The following is a 20,377-nucleotide window of genomic DNA, read 5'->3' on the forward strand; positions in this document are numbered from 1 at the left end:
CCGGGATCGAACACAGGTCTCAAGTGCGAAAACCTAAGATTCTGCCACTAAGCCACGGGGGGAAAACACAATAGCGTTTGGTCAGCGAGAGTATAAGAAAGCATATACGACATTGAGAGCTCTTCGCACTCGGGAGTGCGGTGACGGTTGGAAAAACTAATCTTTGACGGGTCCCCGTCGACGAGAACCCGCATGAGAGATGTGACGCAGGACGTAACCCCGCCCCCCGGGCGAGATGCCCCAAAATTTATGAATCCCCCGTGGGCCAAGTCTGTTTTTCTCCTTTAGTTTTCGATTTGATAGATCTCCTCCAGGGAACTGGTTCATTTTTTATAATTGGCTATATAAATTGTTGTTGAGCACATTACTGCTTGTTTCCAACGTCAATTGTTGCACATTAAAAATATAGCCTAACGTAGATATAATCTCGCTAGCTAACCACAAAATGTTAGCCGGAGTAAGAACCAATCAAAGCTCGTGTTGTTACCTTGTCAACTTGTTGGCCAATCACGTCATTATTTGATCCGGTGCCCGAAGACCCGGATGTGAACTGAAGTCGCGGGCGCGGCGGCCGGTGTCGTGCCGAATTTTGACTCCTGCCAAATTATTACCCCCCTAGTATTGGTAGGTTTAGGATTAGTTGTGGGGGTGGGGTTAGGATTAGGGGTGGGGTTAGGATTAGGCAATCAGGTCTGACTTCAACGAGGGGGGTAATAATATGGCAGGGAGTCGAAATTCGGCACAACACCGGTCAGTGGCCAGTTCTCCGTTGGACGTAACTTCTCCGTTTTTTGGCTACAGTGTATGACAGCACAGTAGGTAACTGATTAGCACTAGCATTATCCGAAACATTGTAAAAAGTCTGAATGTATGGGTCTTGGCATATGTACGCCGTCAAAATAGCTACCGCTATCAGTATTTGTACAACTAATGTAAGCAAAGTACCGAATGCTACACACGTGGGTAATGTTAAGCTATTTGTCGTTTTAAATGTAGTATACGACAAGTTGGCTAGCGTTAGCACCTGAAGTACCTTAGTATGGTAGGATCAGCTTTTAGTGTCTTGTGTTTTTAGTGTCAGTTATGTATTGATTCTTTCTGCATATGAGGTATCCAACTGGTAGGAGATGGAAAGCTCTTTTTGGCAGGCTTGGGCCATCTGATGCAGAACGCAAAACCCGAACCTTGGATGCAGTGTCATCACTGACTTCCTCTGGCAGCAGTTGGGCTTTAGCTACATGGTTATGGGACACCAGGTACGTAGGGGACAGAACAAAGGGGACAAATAATGTGTTTATCAAAGTTTGTTAATTTTAATCTAGTAATCTCACTGTTTAGAATGGAAGAAATAGATATGGAAGAAAACCATGTAATGTCTTTGTTTCAAATAAAACATTCCTAAAAAAAACACAATGACTTTCAATTCATTGTCAACCTTACACTATTCACTGTATCTTATACAAAGATACAAAGTGTTCAAAAATATACATTAATTAAAATCACATTCTGTAATTAAGATTCACTGGTATTGTGAGGTTTATTTAACATACATTTTTAAACTAACTACAATACACACATACATAGCCTACATGATGCACCAATACACAATTATCTTAATAGAGAATTAGTAGAATTGATGGATTTGATTAGGGATGTCCCGATACCACTTTTTCACTTCCGATACCGATGCCGCAGCTTTGGCTATTTGCCGATACCGATATCAATCCGATATTTTTATTTTATTCTTGAACTAATACTAATAATAATAAAATATATGGAAGCACTTTGCTCAATTAGCCACATAAAAACATCTCACTCAAATGGAGAACAAATACTTCTCCAGTATATAGTCCACAACAACAGCTGATAATGAAAGACTGCCACCCTTTATTCAAAAGACCTTGAGATATGTTTGGTAATTGTACCTGAATTAATTTAAAATTAATTTGCTATATTTCAATATATTTGTTTTCTTAAAATTTGAATTAACTAACTTTATTCTCATCTGAAAAAAATATTTATTTCTGTAAAAAATAATACTACCATTAAAAACACATTTGATTTTCTGTTTAATCAATGTAGAATGTGTAACTTAAAAATAAACAGATTAGTGCTCGGTTTGAGGACAAGGAATGAAAACCAATGCAATATGATGAATGTCCAAAAGATGAGATGATTTTTTGCTTTTAAACAGCGTGTGTGTGTGTGTGTGTGTGTGTGTGTGTGTGTGGTGTGATTTTGGTTGGGGACAGTTGTAGGTTACAGTTTGACAAGAGTTTACAGTTTGACAAAAGCACAATGTTGTGTTTTACAGAAATATAAGTAACGTTAGGCTAAACACTTTGCAGTTTTATTGATGTCCTGTATGAACAAAATGACGATGTATGTTTCCACTGTTCGATCGCGCCCGTGCCTCTCTCTGAAACGCACACACACACACACACACACCAGCACTGCAATCTTGACATCGCAGCCCGATTAAGTTAAATGTTGCTATGGCTTTTTCAGCTATTAAACTCTCAGCAGTGTTGAGGTTAACCCATGTCTGGGCACACTGAACAAATGATGCCCAACTTGTTTGAGAAAATAGTTATTGGGCTTTTTGCCTTAGAAACAACATGTAACGTTATGCAGCACTTCATATTGTCGCATACCGGCTGTCAATCGCATCCCGTTCTGTTGTTATGCGGTCTACGAAAATAAATAAGGTGACAAAAGCCCACCCACGGGTGATCAATAGTCTTCTGACGGTAAGTGCACAATGTATAGTATAGCTCGTGTAGACAAAAAGTATATAAAGCCTATTTTAATAGCAGGTATTCGTTGTCAAGACAGCAACGTTACGGTATCAACTATGCTGGTTGTCAGGGAGACGTGACAGGTTGTCAAGGATACGGGTGATTTGTTTACGTTTTCTGACGCTACAATTTAGTAGTCCTACAAATTTGCCCGTTTAAAATTTAAGAGTTTAAATCGATATCTTCATCAAATGTGCACACATCAAAGTTGGAAACAATGCTTACACTACTTATAAGAATTTTTACATGCCACCTGTAAACAAATTACTTAGTTCCTTGGCAGGGATCAGTGAAATTCACAATTTCGGGGTCCGGCCCACGGCCTAAACTTTCTAACGACGTTTCATAGAGATAAACACTAGATGTCGCCTTGGGGTTCAAAGCATGCGTCAAAACCGCCGCCATCTTGGAACAGGGGTCTTGTCATAGGAAGTAGCTAGGTAACGCTGCTTTCTCCGCCTATACTTCGAATTCATGAATGATGCCGTACTTTTGTGCTGCGTATGGATGTTCACACGAACGATATCTAAACCAGACAGCAAGGGATTACATTTACTCTGTGGATGGTAGTAGTCAAGTTGTTTTTTTTATAAGTTAAGTGTACATTTCTCTGCTTGGAGGAAGAAAATGAACTGATTCTCGCACAGAAAATTAATTGTGAATGTGCTGTACACTTTAGATATTATTTGAAATAACCCTTGTGTTTAAAATGTACAATATGCAGGAGTTGATCCTCAATACCCACTTTTGGCTGTGTTGTGCTGTGTTGTTCCTAACTTTTTTTTACCGATTGTATTCAAACCTTTTAATGGAAAAAAACAGTGTGGCGCTTGTAACCTGTAAGTACAGTCCTAATAGAGTGCCGAAGTGATGACGTCATTTTGTAGGACAACCCGGAAGTTAGCGGCGCATGGGTTCCCTCGATCGAAAAGCAATGCATTTTCCCCATAGACTTTTGGAAAATCGCAAAAAATAAGATCTGTGTTCAACAAAGAGTTGTGACCCTAACACGTTTTGTCTATCAAGATAATCTTTACAAGTTAATCCAAAATGTATACATTTTGAAGCCTAAATAAAGCCGTCAGATATAAAATGCTAACAGTAGGCTATAAACGGACTACAGCACACCAGCACACCATGGTCGCGGATCAACGTCATCATCAAGCTTCCTCAAACTTTATTTTAAAAAACACGCTCACTCATTATGATCTGCGCTGTGTATGAACCTATTTTTTACAGTCTATGGTATGAACAATTATCCACTTTTTCATGAGAAATATTGCCCATTCGTTTTTTCCAAAAATGTTAGAAACTAATTTTGTTTATGCGTGCGTATTTAAGATAACTATACAAATAATCTCTGAACAAGCATAACACAGTTAAATTCCAAACATTTAATATAATAGTTGTATATAGCCTAATTATATATGCTGAATTTAAAGAGAATTGTCCAATAGCAAATGCTTATTATAATATATTAGAATTAAACCATATATGTTCCCTAAATAAACCATATATACTCATTTTGTTAACATTTTCTATATATTTTTACCTGGTAATCCACAAGCCCCAATGTGAGAGCCAGTGTAGTAAATTTTATCTCACATTCACATTACTGTGAGCTGACTGGAGTGTAGTTACAATAGTTTACAAGTAGTATACAATAGTTTAACATTTAATTTGTGTATTTGTCAGACAGGCAACTTACAGTGCATTAAGGCTATACATATCAGCGTGTTCTCTGGGAATTGTCCACGTTTATATAGCATATTAAATATAGTTTAACATTTACTACTAAAATAACAAAGATTAACATTGTTACCTAATGCTTTAACTACCGGTAATGCTGTTTACAAATACAATCATATTATTATAAGTGGGTAAAAGCCAAGTTCACAAATATCAGGGTGCAGGACCCACCCTTTCTATGATTATCTCCAAACAAGTTAAAATAAAAGTCAATAAACCAGGTATTATTTTTGAATATTTTAATTAAACACATTTCTCAACGTAACGTTAGCCTTTAATAAAACTGCAGCGGATCTAATCTATTAAACAGTGGCAAAGTAAACAAGCTTTTAGATATTTTAAGAGAAAGACAAAAGGTATTTTAGCTGTTGATTTGGTTATGAAAAACGTTTATTCTTGCTACTGATAGCCTTTTTTACTCCATCTGGCACGAACCCAGAGTCTCCGCTGGGTAACATCGGACGGAAAACGGTAAAACGAGATTTCATTTTCATTCGATGACTTGTGGTTGCATCTCGGGACAAAACAAAAATAACGTTATGTATATTAACTGAAAGGTAAACTTCTAAGAACGTGAAGCTAAACGTGAAGCTGAAACGCGGGCTAGTGAGAGATTTCATGTTTGTCATGATGACGTCTAAAGTCCCCGCCAAAGGATGTAGTCCCTTTTAGCAACTTGTTAGCAACCACCGTTTTTAAGACACAATAAAGTTTAAAAAAAATCACAAGCAGGTTATAACTGGTGTGTTTTATGTCAAAGATCAAAACGTGAAAATATTTAGAGGCTTTGTTAACCACAGACCTTATTTCAGGCGATTTAGCAAAAACCCATTCAAAAAACCCATAGACTTTAGGGCGAGGGAACCGGTAGTGCTAAAATGCTAACTCACTTCCGCATTTTGGCTTACAAAGTGACGTCATAACTTCGGCACTCTATAGTAGGCTATGCTTGTCCTCTCCCTGTCAATCTTCAAACAGTAGCCTACATCCATTCTTATACATAGAATTCCACAAATCCTATGTATGTGTATGTTTTGCACACGGATACAGTGGGCTCAAGGGCTTGTTTCTTCCTGGGGATGGAGGTGTGGAAGGACACTGGAATTTGTGAAAATGTCAACTGTTTAAAGCCTTTCTTTAAAGTGAATTTCGTTTTGTATAAATTGTATCTTAATTTTAATCATTTTTTCATCAAACAATTGCCTGGATTTAGGCCTAATTAATAAGAAGTAAATATAACGAACAGACAATATAATCATGGCGCGCGAGAGCCTCCATGATTATATTGTCTGTTCGTTATATTTACTTCTTATTAATTAGGCCTAAATCCAGGCAATTGTTTGCACTGAGTTTCGTTAAGTTAGGACGAGATGCGCTCCTCCAGTTCACGTGCACGTGAACTGGAGGAGCGCATCTCGTCCTAACTTAACGAAACTCAGTGTATGCCTCACACAGACATGAGAAATACATCAAATACACAAAGCTTGAAATGTCTTTAAACGAAATAATTCAAAACGAAAAGAAAAAGGCTACTCTCTGATTATGTAATCCATTATGTGCATTTCTCTCTAGGCGCGTTCACTACGAATATGGCGATCGTCAACTTCATCTTTGCAGCCGAGTCGACACTGTAAGAAAACAGTTTATTAATAAAAAATCAATGCACGCGTGTCACCGGATTTACAAATGCACATCTTGCTTGTTGCACGCACACATATTATGTCGAAATAACGAGATATTATGTTAAAATACATTATTATTAATGATAAGTAGCGATAGTTCATTCTAAGTTTACTCAAGTGAAAGAATGTGACTAATAAACGTAGGCCTATAACACTATGCATTATATTTTGAAAAAGAAGTAGATTATCTTAATATCAAAACCTTAAATTTTCTCTGGACTCGATGATAAATACCTGCCTGACCGTTGGAACGAACCAAAAAAAACTAAAAACTATTTATGGTAAATTTTATTTCTGTTAGAGCTTTGCCTACATTGACGCTGATGCATTAAAGAGGAGGGGCTCCCCTGTTCCAAGATGGCGGCTCTATTGACGCATTCGTTCCAATGAACTGCCGTATACAAGGCGACATCTAGTGTTTATATCTATGACGACGTTTTAACAACATGGCCAAAAGGTTGATAGCCTACAACTACGTTGTGTAGTGAAGGTTGTTACAGCGTTGTCACAATGTTGACATTAAACCACCGTTCAGGGCCATTGCTTAAGGTTGTGCCAACGGTGTCTTGGCAACCACTGGACTACATACATCAGGGATGGGCAACTTCGGTCCTGCAGGGCCACTGTCCTACAGAGTTTAGCTTCAACCATGGGTGAGGCTAGCACCCCTAAAAAGGAGCTCAGCACCCCTAAAACTTGGAGTAAGAAATGTTGTTATTCTAAAAAAAAAAATTTTTATTTTTTGTCTTTGACAAGGTTAAATAATGTTCTTCATCTTCAGTCCGCAGCAGCGCCAAGCAGAGCGCAGGTCAGAAACAGAGGCGCGCGTGTGTGTTTGTTCATCTGAGCCTCATTGGTCTTTCACTTCTCGTCAATGTCAGAATATTTGAGATGACCAATCAAATCAAAGTAGGCGGGCTTTATGTTCACAGAAGCTGCTGAGCGCGAATTTTAGCAGCACGACTGACGCTTCAGTTTACGGTCAAGTGCGAGTTAAGAAGATGTAAGTAGCTAAACTAAACATTTTATATTTGACAGTTTTTTAGGTCATAAATGTTAAACGAATGACAAAAATAATTAGAAAACTAATAAACTTTTGTCTAATTTCGCCATTTTGAGCTGAAAATAGGCCTATAACGTGTAATTATGTCATTGTGAGGGGACAAGAAACATTAACAAAGCCGTTTTCATAGGCACAAGATTAATAATGCGCACATGTTGAGAATTAATATAATACAATTTGTAGCCTTCAGTAAATTAAAAAAGTTCAGCTTTAGGAGGGGAATTAGAGACAGGGCAAGATCAGGAGACTGAGATAAAAAGACAGAGTGATGGAGATGAGGAGAGAGCGGGTTTTAAATCTATTTCGTATCCTTTTTTGGCCTTCAAACGTCTTGAAATGCACATATCAGAGAAATAAAAATGTTTAACCCCATAACAACCTCAAATTTATGACCTCTTTGATTATAAAGCCCTGTCTACGGCCATGTATTAGGCCTAGATCAATAATGAATGTGTAGGCTATATTGTGAATGAATTTAATAAACTTAGTTACCTAGCTTTCCTGGTAGCTTTGTCTGAGAAAATGATTCATGAATCAACCTATCAGTTGACCCTATGTTTACTTTCTTCACTGACAGACAAAAATGAAAAGCCTATATCAGTCAAAGCTTAGCTTTAGGAGGGGAAAAGACAGAGCAAGATAAAAACAAAGAGAAAAAGAGTGTGATGCTGATGAGGTGTGGAAAATAAACAGCTGCCCGCACATGGTTTTAAAGCTGTTGTTATCCAATTTTTTTGGCCTTCAAAACATCTTAAAATGCACATATGTAGATCAGTGAAATCAAAATTTTCTCGGGGGAGCATGCCCCCGAACCCCCCTAAACACCTCGCATTCGGTACCTCAGTGATTATAAAACCCTGCCATCTGCATGTTAATGGATGAATGAATGAAACTAGTTAATAATGCGCATTAGACCATAAACTAACTTTTTTTTTTTTTAAATCATACCCTTATTGGGGGCTGAGCACCCCTAAAATGAAAATCCTAGAATCGCCCCTGGCTTCAACCCTAATCAAACACACCTGAACGAGCTAATCAAGGTCCTCAGGATTACTAGAAAATTACAGGCAGGTGATTTTTTTCAGGGTTGGAGCTAAACTCTGTAGGACAGTGGCCCCTTTGATTTAAAAAATCAACTTGTGGTTGATTTAAAATCAACCTTTTAAATTCCAACCACCTGTTGTTGGGCTCATTGTGTTCTCATTCATCATCGAGCAAGGATACGTGAGTATTGCGTTTAGCCCAAGTTACCTCAGCTATCAAACACAAGCTACAACTTTAATTTCTAATGTGATTAATGTAGCATCGCTCGCACTGTTTAGTTTTTCGTTGGATTTTTCCGCTATTTAGTCTCATTCGTTTCTTTGCTCCTCTGGATTTGTGGATGTTTCCCCAGTGACACCTGCTTTCGGCTACTGTCCACCATACAGACCTGGTTTTGTTCATTAAATGTTCTGATCTGCCTTTGCTTTTTATGTTTTATTTATTATACTTAAAATAAATTTGCATATTCGTTTTTCTTTTTTTTTCTTTTTTTCCACAAATGTATGACTTTTGGAAGTGCAATTTGATTTATATGCAGTTTTAATAAAGTTGAATTAACGAAACCTTCTGTCATTTTTACTCTTCAAAGTGTAGGCTACACTTGCAGGTGTTGATAGCCCCATTAAATAATAATATAGATAAACAAACGATAAAAAGTATATAATTATCTAACAAAATAAACCATATAAAAATATTGTCAGAACATCGTCTCTCAGTTGCTGAATGTCGCTCAACAACGTTGCTACTGTAGCAGCCCTGTCACGTCTTACAATTCTACGTTGTTACAATGTTGCGAGCACCTAGACAGCGACGTTGCCATAGCAGAAATGCAACGTGCCAGAGACGTTGCCACAACGTTAATGTGTTTGCTGGGTAGTCGCTTCTGAAAAGACTTTTGAGTAGCACTGTTTAAATAGCGATAGTACGTTGTCAAACAAGATAAATACAGTGTTTTTGTTATCATTGGAAGTAACCACAGCCAACCATAACAGTAGTCCGTTAACGTTCAGTCTTTCAGTAAGATAGAAAAGGGCTCCTGAAGCTATTCACCGGGAAACAACACAGTTTTTGTTTTAGGGTGGTTAGCCTATACTTTCAAATGTTAACTTCATTTCCCATGTTAGTTTTGACTTGCAAAAGTATCACCCAACTTGCTGATGATAGTCTTGCTTCAGCAACAACTAGGCTACTTGCATACAACGGAGTTTGGATTTCTGCAAAAAAAAATAATAATAAATATAAATATAAATATATATATATATATATATATATATATATAAATATATATATATATATATATATATATATATATATATATATATATATATATATATATATATATATATATATATATATATATATATATATATATATATATATATATATATATATATATATATATATATATATATATCTTAAACCTAAGCTGGTTTACTGTTCTTAGTGGTTTCCTATGTCTGGCTAGTTTAGAGGGGTTTGGGTCTGTACAGCTAAACACTAGCTTAGTCAAGCTACCCAGTGTAAACCGAGACCATGCTTGTTTAAGCATTTTTCTTAGAGATGTATAGAAAACGAATAAGGTAGCTGTAAATGTCATAAGGTAGCTGTAAATGTCACCGAACTCAATGTCAGGAAGTTTTTCTACAAATTTAATGCCTGTAAAAAGAACGTGTGGTGCTTCATATGGATCTATGATTCCTAATTCCTTTATCTTCCTCTTGTATATTTCTTTTTGTGAGTTTTGTAAGTTTGATTATCCGGAATTAACACTGTAGATATCAACAATGTCTTTCTGACTAGTCGTAATTATATTTTGGATGGTTGGAATTGTCATTCAAGATATCTGTAACGTAATTGTGACTAGTCGAAATGACAGATAGAGATATCTGTAATTCAGTTTTGACTAGGCAAAACTGAATGACAGATATCTGCAATGACGTCATTGAAAAAGATCATTCAACTCGTCACACATCTTAGGCCCTGTTTACACGAGAACGCTCGCGGGTGAAAACGTAAAAATATTTTATCAGATTTGCCTTTCGTTTAGACGGCGACGGCGTTTTCGGGGCTTAAAAACGCAAAAAAGTGAAACCACCCTCCAGAGTGGAAATCTTAAAAACGCCCCACCGTCGCGTTTCCGTCTAAATGGTAAAAACGCAAAAGTTTGCTAGACAGTGAAGGCACCGATCAGTGCTTCACATTGCCACCTAGCCGCCTGGAGTGCATACTACATTGAATTTCACACACTTTTGCGTCACCATATGCACGCAGATTTCCCCCCGATAACGCTCGTCTAAACGCAGAATAAAAAGTGATCACTTTTGCGTTTTCTCTTCAGATCGTTTCCGTGTAAACGTAGCCTTAAATGACAATTGCAGATATCTGTAATTCAGTTTTGACTAGGCAGAATGAAAGTTAAAGATATCTCAAACGTCATTATGACTAGTGCAAATTATTGTGCATGACGTTGCTCTATTTTAGATATCCATAAATAAGTCATTTCCCCTCCCCGCCATAATCAAAGAAGAAGTGGGTTCATTTCCTTATTTCTATGAATGGAAGAAGAAAGAAGCAGTCATGGCTTTGGCTGTAAATAATAAAATGTTTGCTACAAAAAATGCTACAAATACAAAATGTTGCAATGATGTTTATGATCATGCTTAAAATTACGTAGGTTATTGTTGACGTAAGATTTATGCGTGAAAGAGATTCACACTTATTCACTTTAATAAAGATGCTGACATGCATGCTATTCTTGCCATGGAAGTACAATAACATTAACTTCCTTAGATGAGAAAAAAAGTTCTTAGTTCAGATTAGTTCTTAATTTTTTTTTTTTTTTTTTTTTTTCAGTTTGAAACAGTATCTAACAGCATTAAAAAGACGATTAAAAACTCCTTCGCCCTCTGGTTGCTCCGACATGGTGCTAATCAGTGCTAATTACAAGTTAACAGTTAACAGGTGCTATGTGATTTGATGATTTGAACAACACACTCTGCTCCCACCTAAAGTGTGATGCGGGCCTAATTTGCATACAGATATCTGCAACGTCATTTGGCCTAGTCAAAACTCTAATTCAAGATATCTGTAATTACATTTTGACTAGGCAGAATGAAAGTTACAGATATCTCAAATTTCAGATATCTCTGATCAAAATTAATTTCAAGATATCTATAACTTGATAATAGATATCTACAATTAAATTATGACTATCCCTAACTCCAGTTTAAGATATCTACAACTCCATTTTGACTAGTCATAACTCCAGTTACAGATATCTACAACGTCATTTCGCCTAGTCAAAACTTAATTTAAGATATCTGAAAAGGAACATGTAGATATCTTGAATTGAGGTGAATTAAAGATATCTTGAGCTGGAGTTATGACTAGTCAGAATCAAATTGAAGATATCTCAAACTAGAATTACAGATATCTACAATTCAATTGCAGATATCCGTAATTCACATAGTGGATATCTCCAACTGAATTGTAGATATCTGTAATGATAAACCCCATACAAATGAATGGCAAAAGTGACGTCATTTGACCTAGGAAGAATGTCTTTGTGGATATCTGAAATTACAATTATGGATGGGAAGAATGTAGTTGCGGATATCTGAAATGTTCTTTTTGATTAGGCAAAACTGAATTAGATATCTGCAACACATATCCAGTCTAGCTGTTAAATGTTAAAATGGCTTGCCATAGCCGCTGCGCTAATAATAGATAGTGGTCAGTGTTCGTCTAAACCAGTGACCGCGACGCTGAAGTGTGTGAGAACAAATGAATAACATCAGTGCGAACCACGAACATTTATTTATTTGGATTAAATATTTAAATATTACATTTTAATCATTCTGTGTCATTTTTCAATGTCAATCTTTTGACTATTTACATGTTTATGCCCAAAATGATATAATATTCAAAGTAGTTGACTGTAATTCTCCTCTACCCTGTGTACATTATTGATTAAATAGCCTAGCCTATTTAACATCGTTACAGGCACCTCGCGAGCATTCATTCATTCAACTATTTTAAAAGTCTGAAATAAACACCAGCACACACAAGCAATCTTTTTTATAGTCAATTTAATTAAAAAATGTAAACCCAACAGGTATGAAATGTCAGAAAGAGAAAAAAAAACTGTTAATGGGAAGACGAGCATAGGACTGCTGCAGCTTAGTGGATAAATATATTTAGCCTATTTATTATTCAGATTGCACAGTTGGAAAGAAAATATATTTATAGGAACATTTCAGCAGGCTCAAGATACAGTGACCATTATTCATTATTTTAATCAATTCGCAGCCATAAAACATGTGATAATCAGGTTTGTAGGTGCCCTCAAGTATTCCGTCAAAATGGCTAGGGGTCACGTGACTGGGAGATCCCGTCCAGAACATCACACTGGAAATACCACACTGCTCACAATACAAAAAAGGAAGTTAACCATTTCACAGAATGGAAGCAAAGGCCAGTGTGTTGGAAAATAGCCTAACGTTACATCTTAAGATGATGACTGTGCTTTGAAGCAGGGCTAATGGTCATTGATGGTCAAAGAGCAATAGTTGCAACATACAAACTACATATAAAGTAGCCTTGTGTCTAAACAGCACTCAGCTAAAGCAGGGACATGTTTTTAAAAACACATTTCTAATGTTTGTTGTTGTTGTTGTTGTTTTGTTTTTCAGTAAATGAAAAACATTATTATTATTTTCGCAACTTTTTTTTTTAAGTATGTGGGATGCAATTTTGTGATTCATTTTTGTTACTCTATTATTATTGCTTAATGTGTATTCCAGATATTTCCATCAGCACTGGGAATCACATCGGACCAATGATAGTGGGCAAGCAGTATGAACTCCAGTGTGACGTTCGCGCTGTGGCTAAGAGTGTTGTCGTGAGATTGTACAGAAGACAGCATCTAGTGAATGAAACTATCTTCACTGACTCCTTCAATACTTCAGACAGAAAAACATATAAATTCCCGATCCGTCCAAAAAAAACGGATGATGGAGCTCAGTACTGGTGTGAAGCACAGCTGGAACTGGGAGAAGGACCTCAATCTCCTCCTAAAGTCACATCAGAATCTCTGAGCATTACTGTACATTGTAAGTATAATATTTTGTCCACTTCTCATGTTTTCAAACATTAAACTTTATTTAGCAGGTATTATATTGCTGTTAATTATTAACATGTGAAACCTGTTTTTTGCTCCTTCCTGCAGATGAACCGATCATCAATAAGACCAAACTGCCCTCCAAAGTGCCTGTGTTTCGAGGATATCCAGTGGTGATAGTTTGTGAAGCCGAGGGAAACCCAAAACCAACAATCAGCTGGAGTGTCAGCACAACTGATATAGTTTATAATGAAACTCTTACTATAACAGATTCAGCACCTGAGGATCTGCTCTGCATTGCAAGTAATTATCTTGGCAGCACCACCAGACGTGTAAAGGTGGTATTAAAAGGTAACTATGCATGCTTGCGTATTTTTTTTAGTGTACAGTTCCAACAGCTGCTTCTGTTTTCTTGTCCTATCAAAATATGGGAATGTTGGGAACTCTAGAATTTTGATCAGGCCAAACACTTTTAAAAAATAATGTTTATGATGTTCACCTTACACTTATCCAATAATGCAATGATAGTAGCAAATCATGATGAACAAAATATATATACTGTATATTAAAAAAAATTGTAAAAAAAAAGAAAGTTATTTACCAAAGCAAAGGCAATGGAAATTTACTGTTTTCAACATCGACATGTGATGTATTCCCTTATCTCTAACTCACGAAGACAACGTACGATTAAACCGTAATATACAATGAAAAGTAATAAGAAAAAGTAGACGAATACTGATATAAAATGAATATTAGGAAATTGGTAAAATGCAGAGATCAAGATAGGCCTACAACATAAATGAAGTACAGCACAGATGTGTGTTTAGTTTTTTAAGCCACACAGACTCATAGGCTGCTATGAAAAACTCAGTTTAGATCCTTCATACAGCTTCACTTGTAGTTTTAGGGTGATAAACACACATGGTTTAAATGTTATACATAACATCTGGTACTTTACTTATGATCAGCCTTTTTCATTTAGCTTGTTTGCTTCTTATATGGCAAATATTGTTTTCTTCAGGTCCCTATTTAGCACTTCTTAACTGTGTTATTCGTTTGCTTGGATTGTGACTGATTTTTTGATGTTCTTTATTTCTCTTGACACAGAGGATTACCTGCCCTTAATAGCAGGACTTGTTGCCATCACAGTGGCGTTCATCTCTGTCATCTTCATCTTCATCTACTCTATCTACTACAAAAAAGCTAAGATGGGCCGTTATAACCTGAAGGATGCCAAGCTTAGTCCACAAAATGGAGACATAGCACAGAATGGCAAAGACAACTCTATACCTATGAAGAAACTCTCTCAGTCCAATATCCTTGCTTAGGTTATGAATCCCTGGGTTTGTTGCATCTGCCCCGAGCCCCACTGTCCACATTGGGCAAGGTTTTATTTTTTACACTGGAAGTCTCTAGGCCTCTGTTCTGGGGCTAGTTTCTTCATGGCTTCATTATATTTATTTTATGGAGCATTAGTGCATTCACTTCTCTCTTAGATCCAGTTTTCATCAACTACTAATTGCATCACGAAATAAACTTTTTAGTTAATTTAGCAATTTAGCAATCTGCTGTTTAAATGCCCAACGGAAAATATCTGACAGAACAAATGTTGAGGTGATGACAAAGAAAACCTGAATGAATTTCAAGTTAAAGGACCTGATGCCTGCATTTGACATTTTCAGGATCTTGAAGATTCTTGATATTCTTCGACTACAAAGGGAAATTACTTGGTTGATTTAATATTTGCTTTGTAGTTGAAGGGAATAACATGTTTTACTATTCTTTTGTATATGTCCCAGGCACATTGATCAGATTATGTTTTGTCAAATGCTATACAGTATATATTGAGAAAAACACAATAGTTGAGTGTTTTACTCTGTCATTTCTGTAAAGTTTCAGTTCTTCAAGAGAATTCTGCACTTTAGAGGTGGTTGACTGTGAAGAAGTGAAAGTTTGGCTATGAGGTCTCTTCTTTCATGTTGAACCTGTGGGAAAGTATCTTGATGTATTTCTGAAAACTCTCTCAGGCCTCATAGTCTGTAAAAAACAAAACAAACCGCTGGACATCAAATAAGTGTGCCAGTTTTATGGCTCGAGCAGTTAAAAAAGCATTAAAAGCATTGTTCACTCAAAAATGACAAGTCTGTCATCATTTTTTCACCCTCATGTCTAAAGCTGTATGGTGTGTGTGTGTTTTTTTTTTTGGAAATTTTTTATCAGAGCACAAAAGTAGAAATTTATGAAAAATTTATTTTTGCAAAGATATTTCGAAGTTTCACCTTTTGTGTTCCACAAAACATGAGGGCGGAATAAATGATGACAGAATTTTTATTTTTGTTTGAACTGTGTTTCATGTAGACTGTAATCTCGTTTTCTTGTGGGGTTTAAATGATATTAATGGAATTTACACTGTGTCCTTATAAACACGACATGTGATTTGAATTTGTACATGCATTTGCTGAGAACATTTTAAGAAAACATAATTTGTTTAAAAAAAAACTAAAATAAAAAAAATATTTGTACTTTTTACTCATGCAAAATAATTGAACATCTTATTGTGTATTGAACAACTATGCATTTTATCAACTAAACAAAAGTATTTTACCTACCTTTTCTGATGATTTGCTTGTTATTTACAGAATTATTTCATTGTGCAAAACTATGACATTTAATGAGACTTGAGAAATGTGTAAGATGAAGAAAACAAAACAAACCAATACGTTGTTTCTGCTGTTATATAAGTTATAACAATATATAAATTATATAAAATACATTCAAACTATAAAAACATATATATAATTGTAACCGTAAAGTAGGCTACAAGAGCAGATGCAGTGTTTGCAGATGCATTCTTATTTGAGTAGAATTTTTTTTTTTTTTTTTTTACCTCAAACATTGACAAAATGTATATATGACCAACCGCATAGGTCTGGGCGGTCGGCTCAGATGCTTTTACCTATGGCAAGCCATTTTAACATTTAAAAGCTAGACTGGATATGTGTTGCAGATATCTGTAATTCAGTTTTGCCTAATCAAAAAGAACATTTCAGATATCCGCAACTACATTCTTCCCATCCATAATTGTAATTTCAGATATCCACAAAGACATTCTTCCTAGGACAAATGACGTCACTTTTGCCATTCATTTGTATGGGGTTTATCATTACAGATATCTACAATTCAGTTGGAGATATCCACTATGTGAATTACGGATATCTGCAATTGAATTGTAGATATCTGTAATTCTAGTTTGAGATATCTTCAATTTGATTCTGACTAGTCATAACTCCAGCTCAAGATATCTTTAATTCACCTCAATTCAAGATATCTACATGTTCCTTTTCAGATATCTTAAATTAAGTTTTGACTAGGCGAAATGACGTTGTAGATATCTGTAACTGGAGTTATGACTAGTCAAAATGGAGTTGTAGATATCTTAAACTGGAGTTAGGGATAGTCATAATTTAATTGTAGATATCTATTATCAAGTTATAGATATCTTGAAATTAAAAAACAGTTTAATTTTACAGTTTTGGATAAAATAGGCCTACATTTTTTGCATAATTTTTGCTTAAAAATAAAGCATTCATAAATTATTTTATGATAAACATATTACTGTCTAGTGAACTCATTTATAGTTGTTAACTCAAATAATAATAATTATTATTATTATTATTATTATTATAATAATTATTCATATTATTACATTTTAGGCTACATATTTTGTCAAAAACTTACAAAAAAATTAACAAAGCAATTCGTCAAATATCAGTCATAATACAGGTTAGAAAATAATAATAAAGTGCTAAGATTATATCACAAATAAACAAAAGATTTTGATGCAGGTCATTCATATTAAATCGTTTATTCCACCCATACCCGCTACAATAGACAATCACTTTAAGCATGCAGACGTATGTCAGTTTGATGTATTCCACTTAATATTCAATAAAACACTATACCGTAGTGGAGAGACACGACTTGACCACAGACCACGTCTCTGTTCATAACATGTAAACACTCAATTATTTTGAAGTATCGCCCTGGTTGCAATATTTATTCTGATTACTTTTGTGTGATAAAGATGACTGATAAAGCTATTATATGTATCTAGTATGAGTAACAAATTGCTTTTTCTGTGTCCATATTTGACTAATAATAATGAAAAAAGTGCACTTCAAATGAACATTTCTTTGACAAATGTTAAATCTTTAATAGTATTTAATAATAAATATATGTCCAAATTAAAAACTTAATACATGCAAGTAATTATGACTGAAAACATCCAGCAACTAGGGAATGCACAGCCATGGATATATGTTTAAATATAGGGCTATACAGCCATCTACTGGTTACACAACAGTATTACAGATGATAAATGCTGCATGACTCCGAGGTAAATATTTAGTGCTGTAAAATCCCTTAAATATATATATAATAAATATTTTAAGTCTGCAACTTGTTACTGTATGTGGGAGTTTAAAGCAGTTTGTATTGTTAGATTATAATACATTTCCTCCCTCATTTTCCAGGAAGTGGAGCAACTTTTCCATAAACAAAATTGTGATGCTGACACAGAGTGATGCTGATGGAGTGATAGTACCAGAGATACACTGTCCTTATCAGACAATAATCTTACTTTGTTCAGACACATCACCTTTGAATGACTGGGATCTTGATCTTCAGACACCTGATTTATTTTAATATAAACTAGCAAATATTTCAATTTCCTCTAGATTAAAACAAACATAGTTCACAAGTACACAAGAGGTTGCACTTTATTCTTATTAGTCTATGCTGATCTTGGATTAGCATACCAACAGCATATGAATGTTAGTTCACCCAAAAATAAAATTCTCACTTATTTTACTCACCCTCATGCTGTCCCAGATGCATTTTACTTTTTCTACAGATAAACACGAATTAAGATTGTAAGGAAAGTAATCCATCTCTGCGAGTCCTAAAGATGCATTAAAACCACACACAGTGAGCGTGAAGGTAATCCATGCGACCTCAGTGGATGAGAGTCAATGCTTCTGAAGTCAAACAATAGGCTAGATAAGAAAAATACTAATAATGTGACTGTTTTAACTATTAAAAATCACTTCTGACCAACTGTCTTACGTACATGGGTTACAATCCACTTTATGGACTCACAGAGATGGATTATTTCCTTAAAAATCTTTGTCTATGTTTATGTCAAGAAGAAAGTCATGTACATCTGGGATGGCATGAAGGAGAGTAAATGATGAGAGAATGCTCATGTTTTGGGTGAACTATCCTTGTACTGCTTGTGTCCAGTCACTGCTTTGCTATTGTACTGCAACAGGAACTGTTCAAAGAATCATTGCAACATAACAACATTTAAAATGTATATGAATTTTTTAAATGTATTCTGTATTTGTAATTGTGCATTTTGTATAGTAATGTATATCATGAGAATACTGTGCATTACATGTATATTATGCAGTTAATGTTTTGTGGATTCTGGTCTTTCCGGTCACAACATAATTGCATCCAAGACCTTTACTCTGATACTTGTGTATATGCTTTAGTGACAATAAAGAATACATTTATTTGAATTCATATTTTCAATTACATTCATTTAACTGGTTGTATAAGTCACGATTGAAACGGTTGATGATTGTTAAAATATATTTACAATTTTAAATGTTAGAAGATAGTGTTAATTAAATGAAATAACTAAATACATGAATGAATGAATGAATGAATGAATAGTTTTTATTATTGTGTCTTGCATACTACTGTATGCCCAGCCCTAATGGGCTTGTAAGACACCAATATCACCAACAAAAAAAAAAAATAGAGAAAAACCAGTTGTAAGACAGTAGGCACAGCATGAACTTATTTAAATAAACAAGTCTGCCGCCGCATCCAGGCTTTACAAACAAAAGTAGCCAATCTAAACACATTAAAATTAAACAACCATTTCATCTTGTCGTCATCACTAATCCAGAACATTTCAGGCTTTTTAACAAACAATTCACCAAATAATACATTTCTAAAATCATCGTAACGTGGACAATATAACACAAAATGAGTTTCATTTTCAACCTCTCCTAACTCACACAGTCTACAGAGTCTGTCCTCTTCAGGAGTTTGAGTGAACCTGCCAGTTTCTAAGGCCAAGGGAAGAATGCCAGTTCGCAGCTGAGCCACCAAAGATCGTTGGTTCCTTGTCAAGTTTGCCTTTACATACAACTCTGTTTCATATACATCTTTAATTTGGAAGTAAGTCCTTAGCTTTGGCTTCGCCATAATCCCAATCAGCCATTTATGTTTAAAATTTGACATCAAATTTGATCTGATGTTATTGACGCTACAAGGCAAATAATTACAGAATACGTACTGGAGTTGTACATCTGCAAAAACATTCTGAAGCTCTACAGCCCAGGGGGACTTACTCTTACTCCACAGAAAAACTTTTTTTGTTACTCTATTTTCAGGCAGATTAACAAGTCGATTCCACAGTCTAACCATTTCACATTTCCTTTGGACTGAACCAGGAACCCAGCCAGGGGCGTAATTTGTGGGGGGGTTGGGGGGGAGATAACCCCCCCCAATATTTAAATCTATGCATTAAACCCCCCCCCAATATTTATACCATGATCACATGAAAAGGAGGCATACCCAAACTTCAACCCCCCCAATGTTCAAACCAAATCTACGCCCTTGAACCCAGCCCATATCACCCAGCGCTGCCAGCACTGGGACAAACTTATGAACCCCCAAAAAACAGCGGATTGCACGATTTTCTACAGCGTCCAAGGCTGGGCTCTGCACGGCCCCCCACACACCAGCAGCATAGTTTAACACAGGGGACACACAGGCAGTATACAACTGGGAGAAAGTACCATAACCAAGATCTTTACAGATTTTGAACTTGTTTATCACAGAACCC

General features: G+C 35.7%; 1 protein-coding gene across 1 annotated transcript in view; it reads left to right on the forward strand.

Moving 5' to 3' along the window:
- The window catches only part of LOC311082693 (intercellular adhesion molecule 1-like), a 54,392-nt gene that overhangs the window by 14,097 nt on the left and 19,918 nt on the right, over positions 1-20,377 (forward strand). Inside the window, exon 5 of the mRNA XM_084113723.1 lies at positions 13,139-13,447. Coding sequence (XP_083969849.1) covers positions 13,139-13,447 — 309 coding nt within the window. The remainder of the gene's footprint in view (positions 1-13,138; positions 13,448-20,377) is intronic.

This window comes from Abramis brama (genome assembly GCF_963993115.1).
Source record: "Abramis brama genome assembly, chromosome: 1".
In the NCBI taxonomy this organism is placed as follows: Eukaryota; Metazoa; Chordata; class Actinopteri; order Cypriniformes; family Leuciscidae; genus Abramis; species Abramis brama.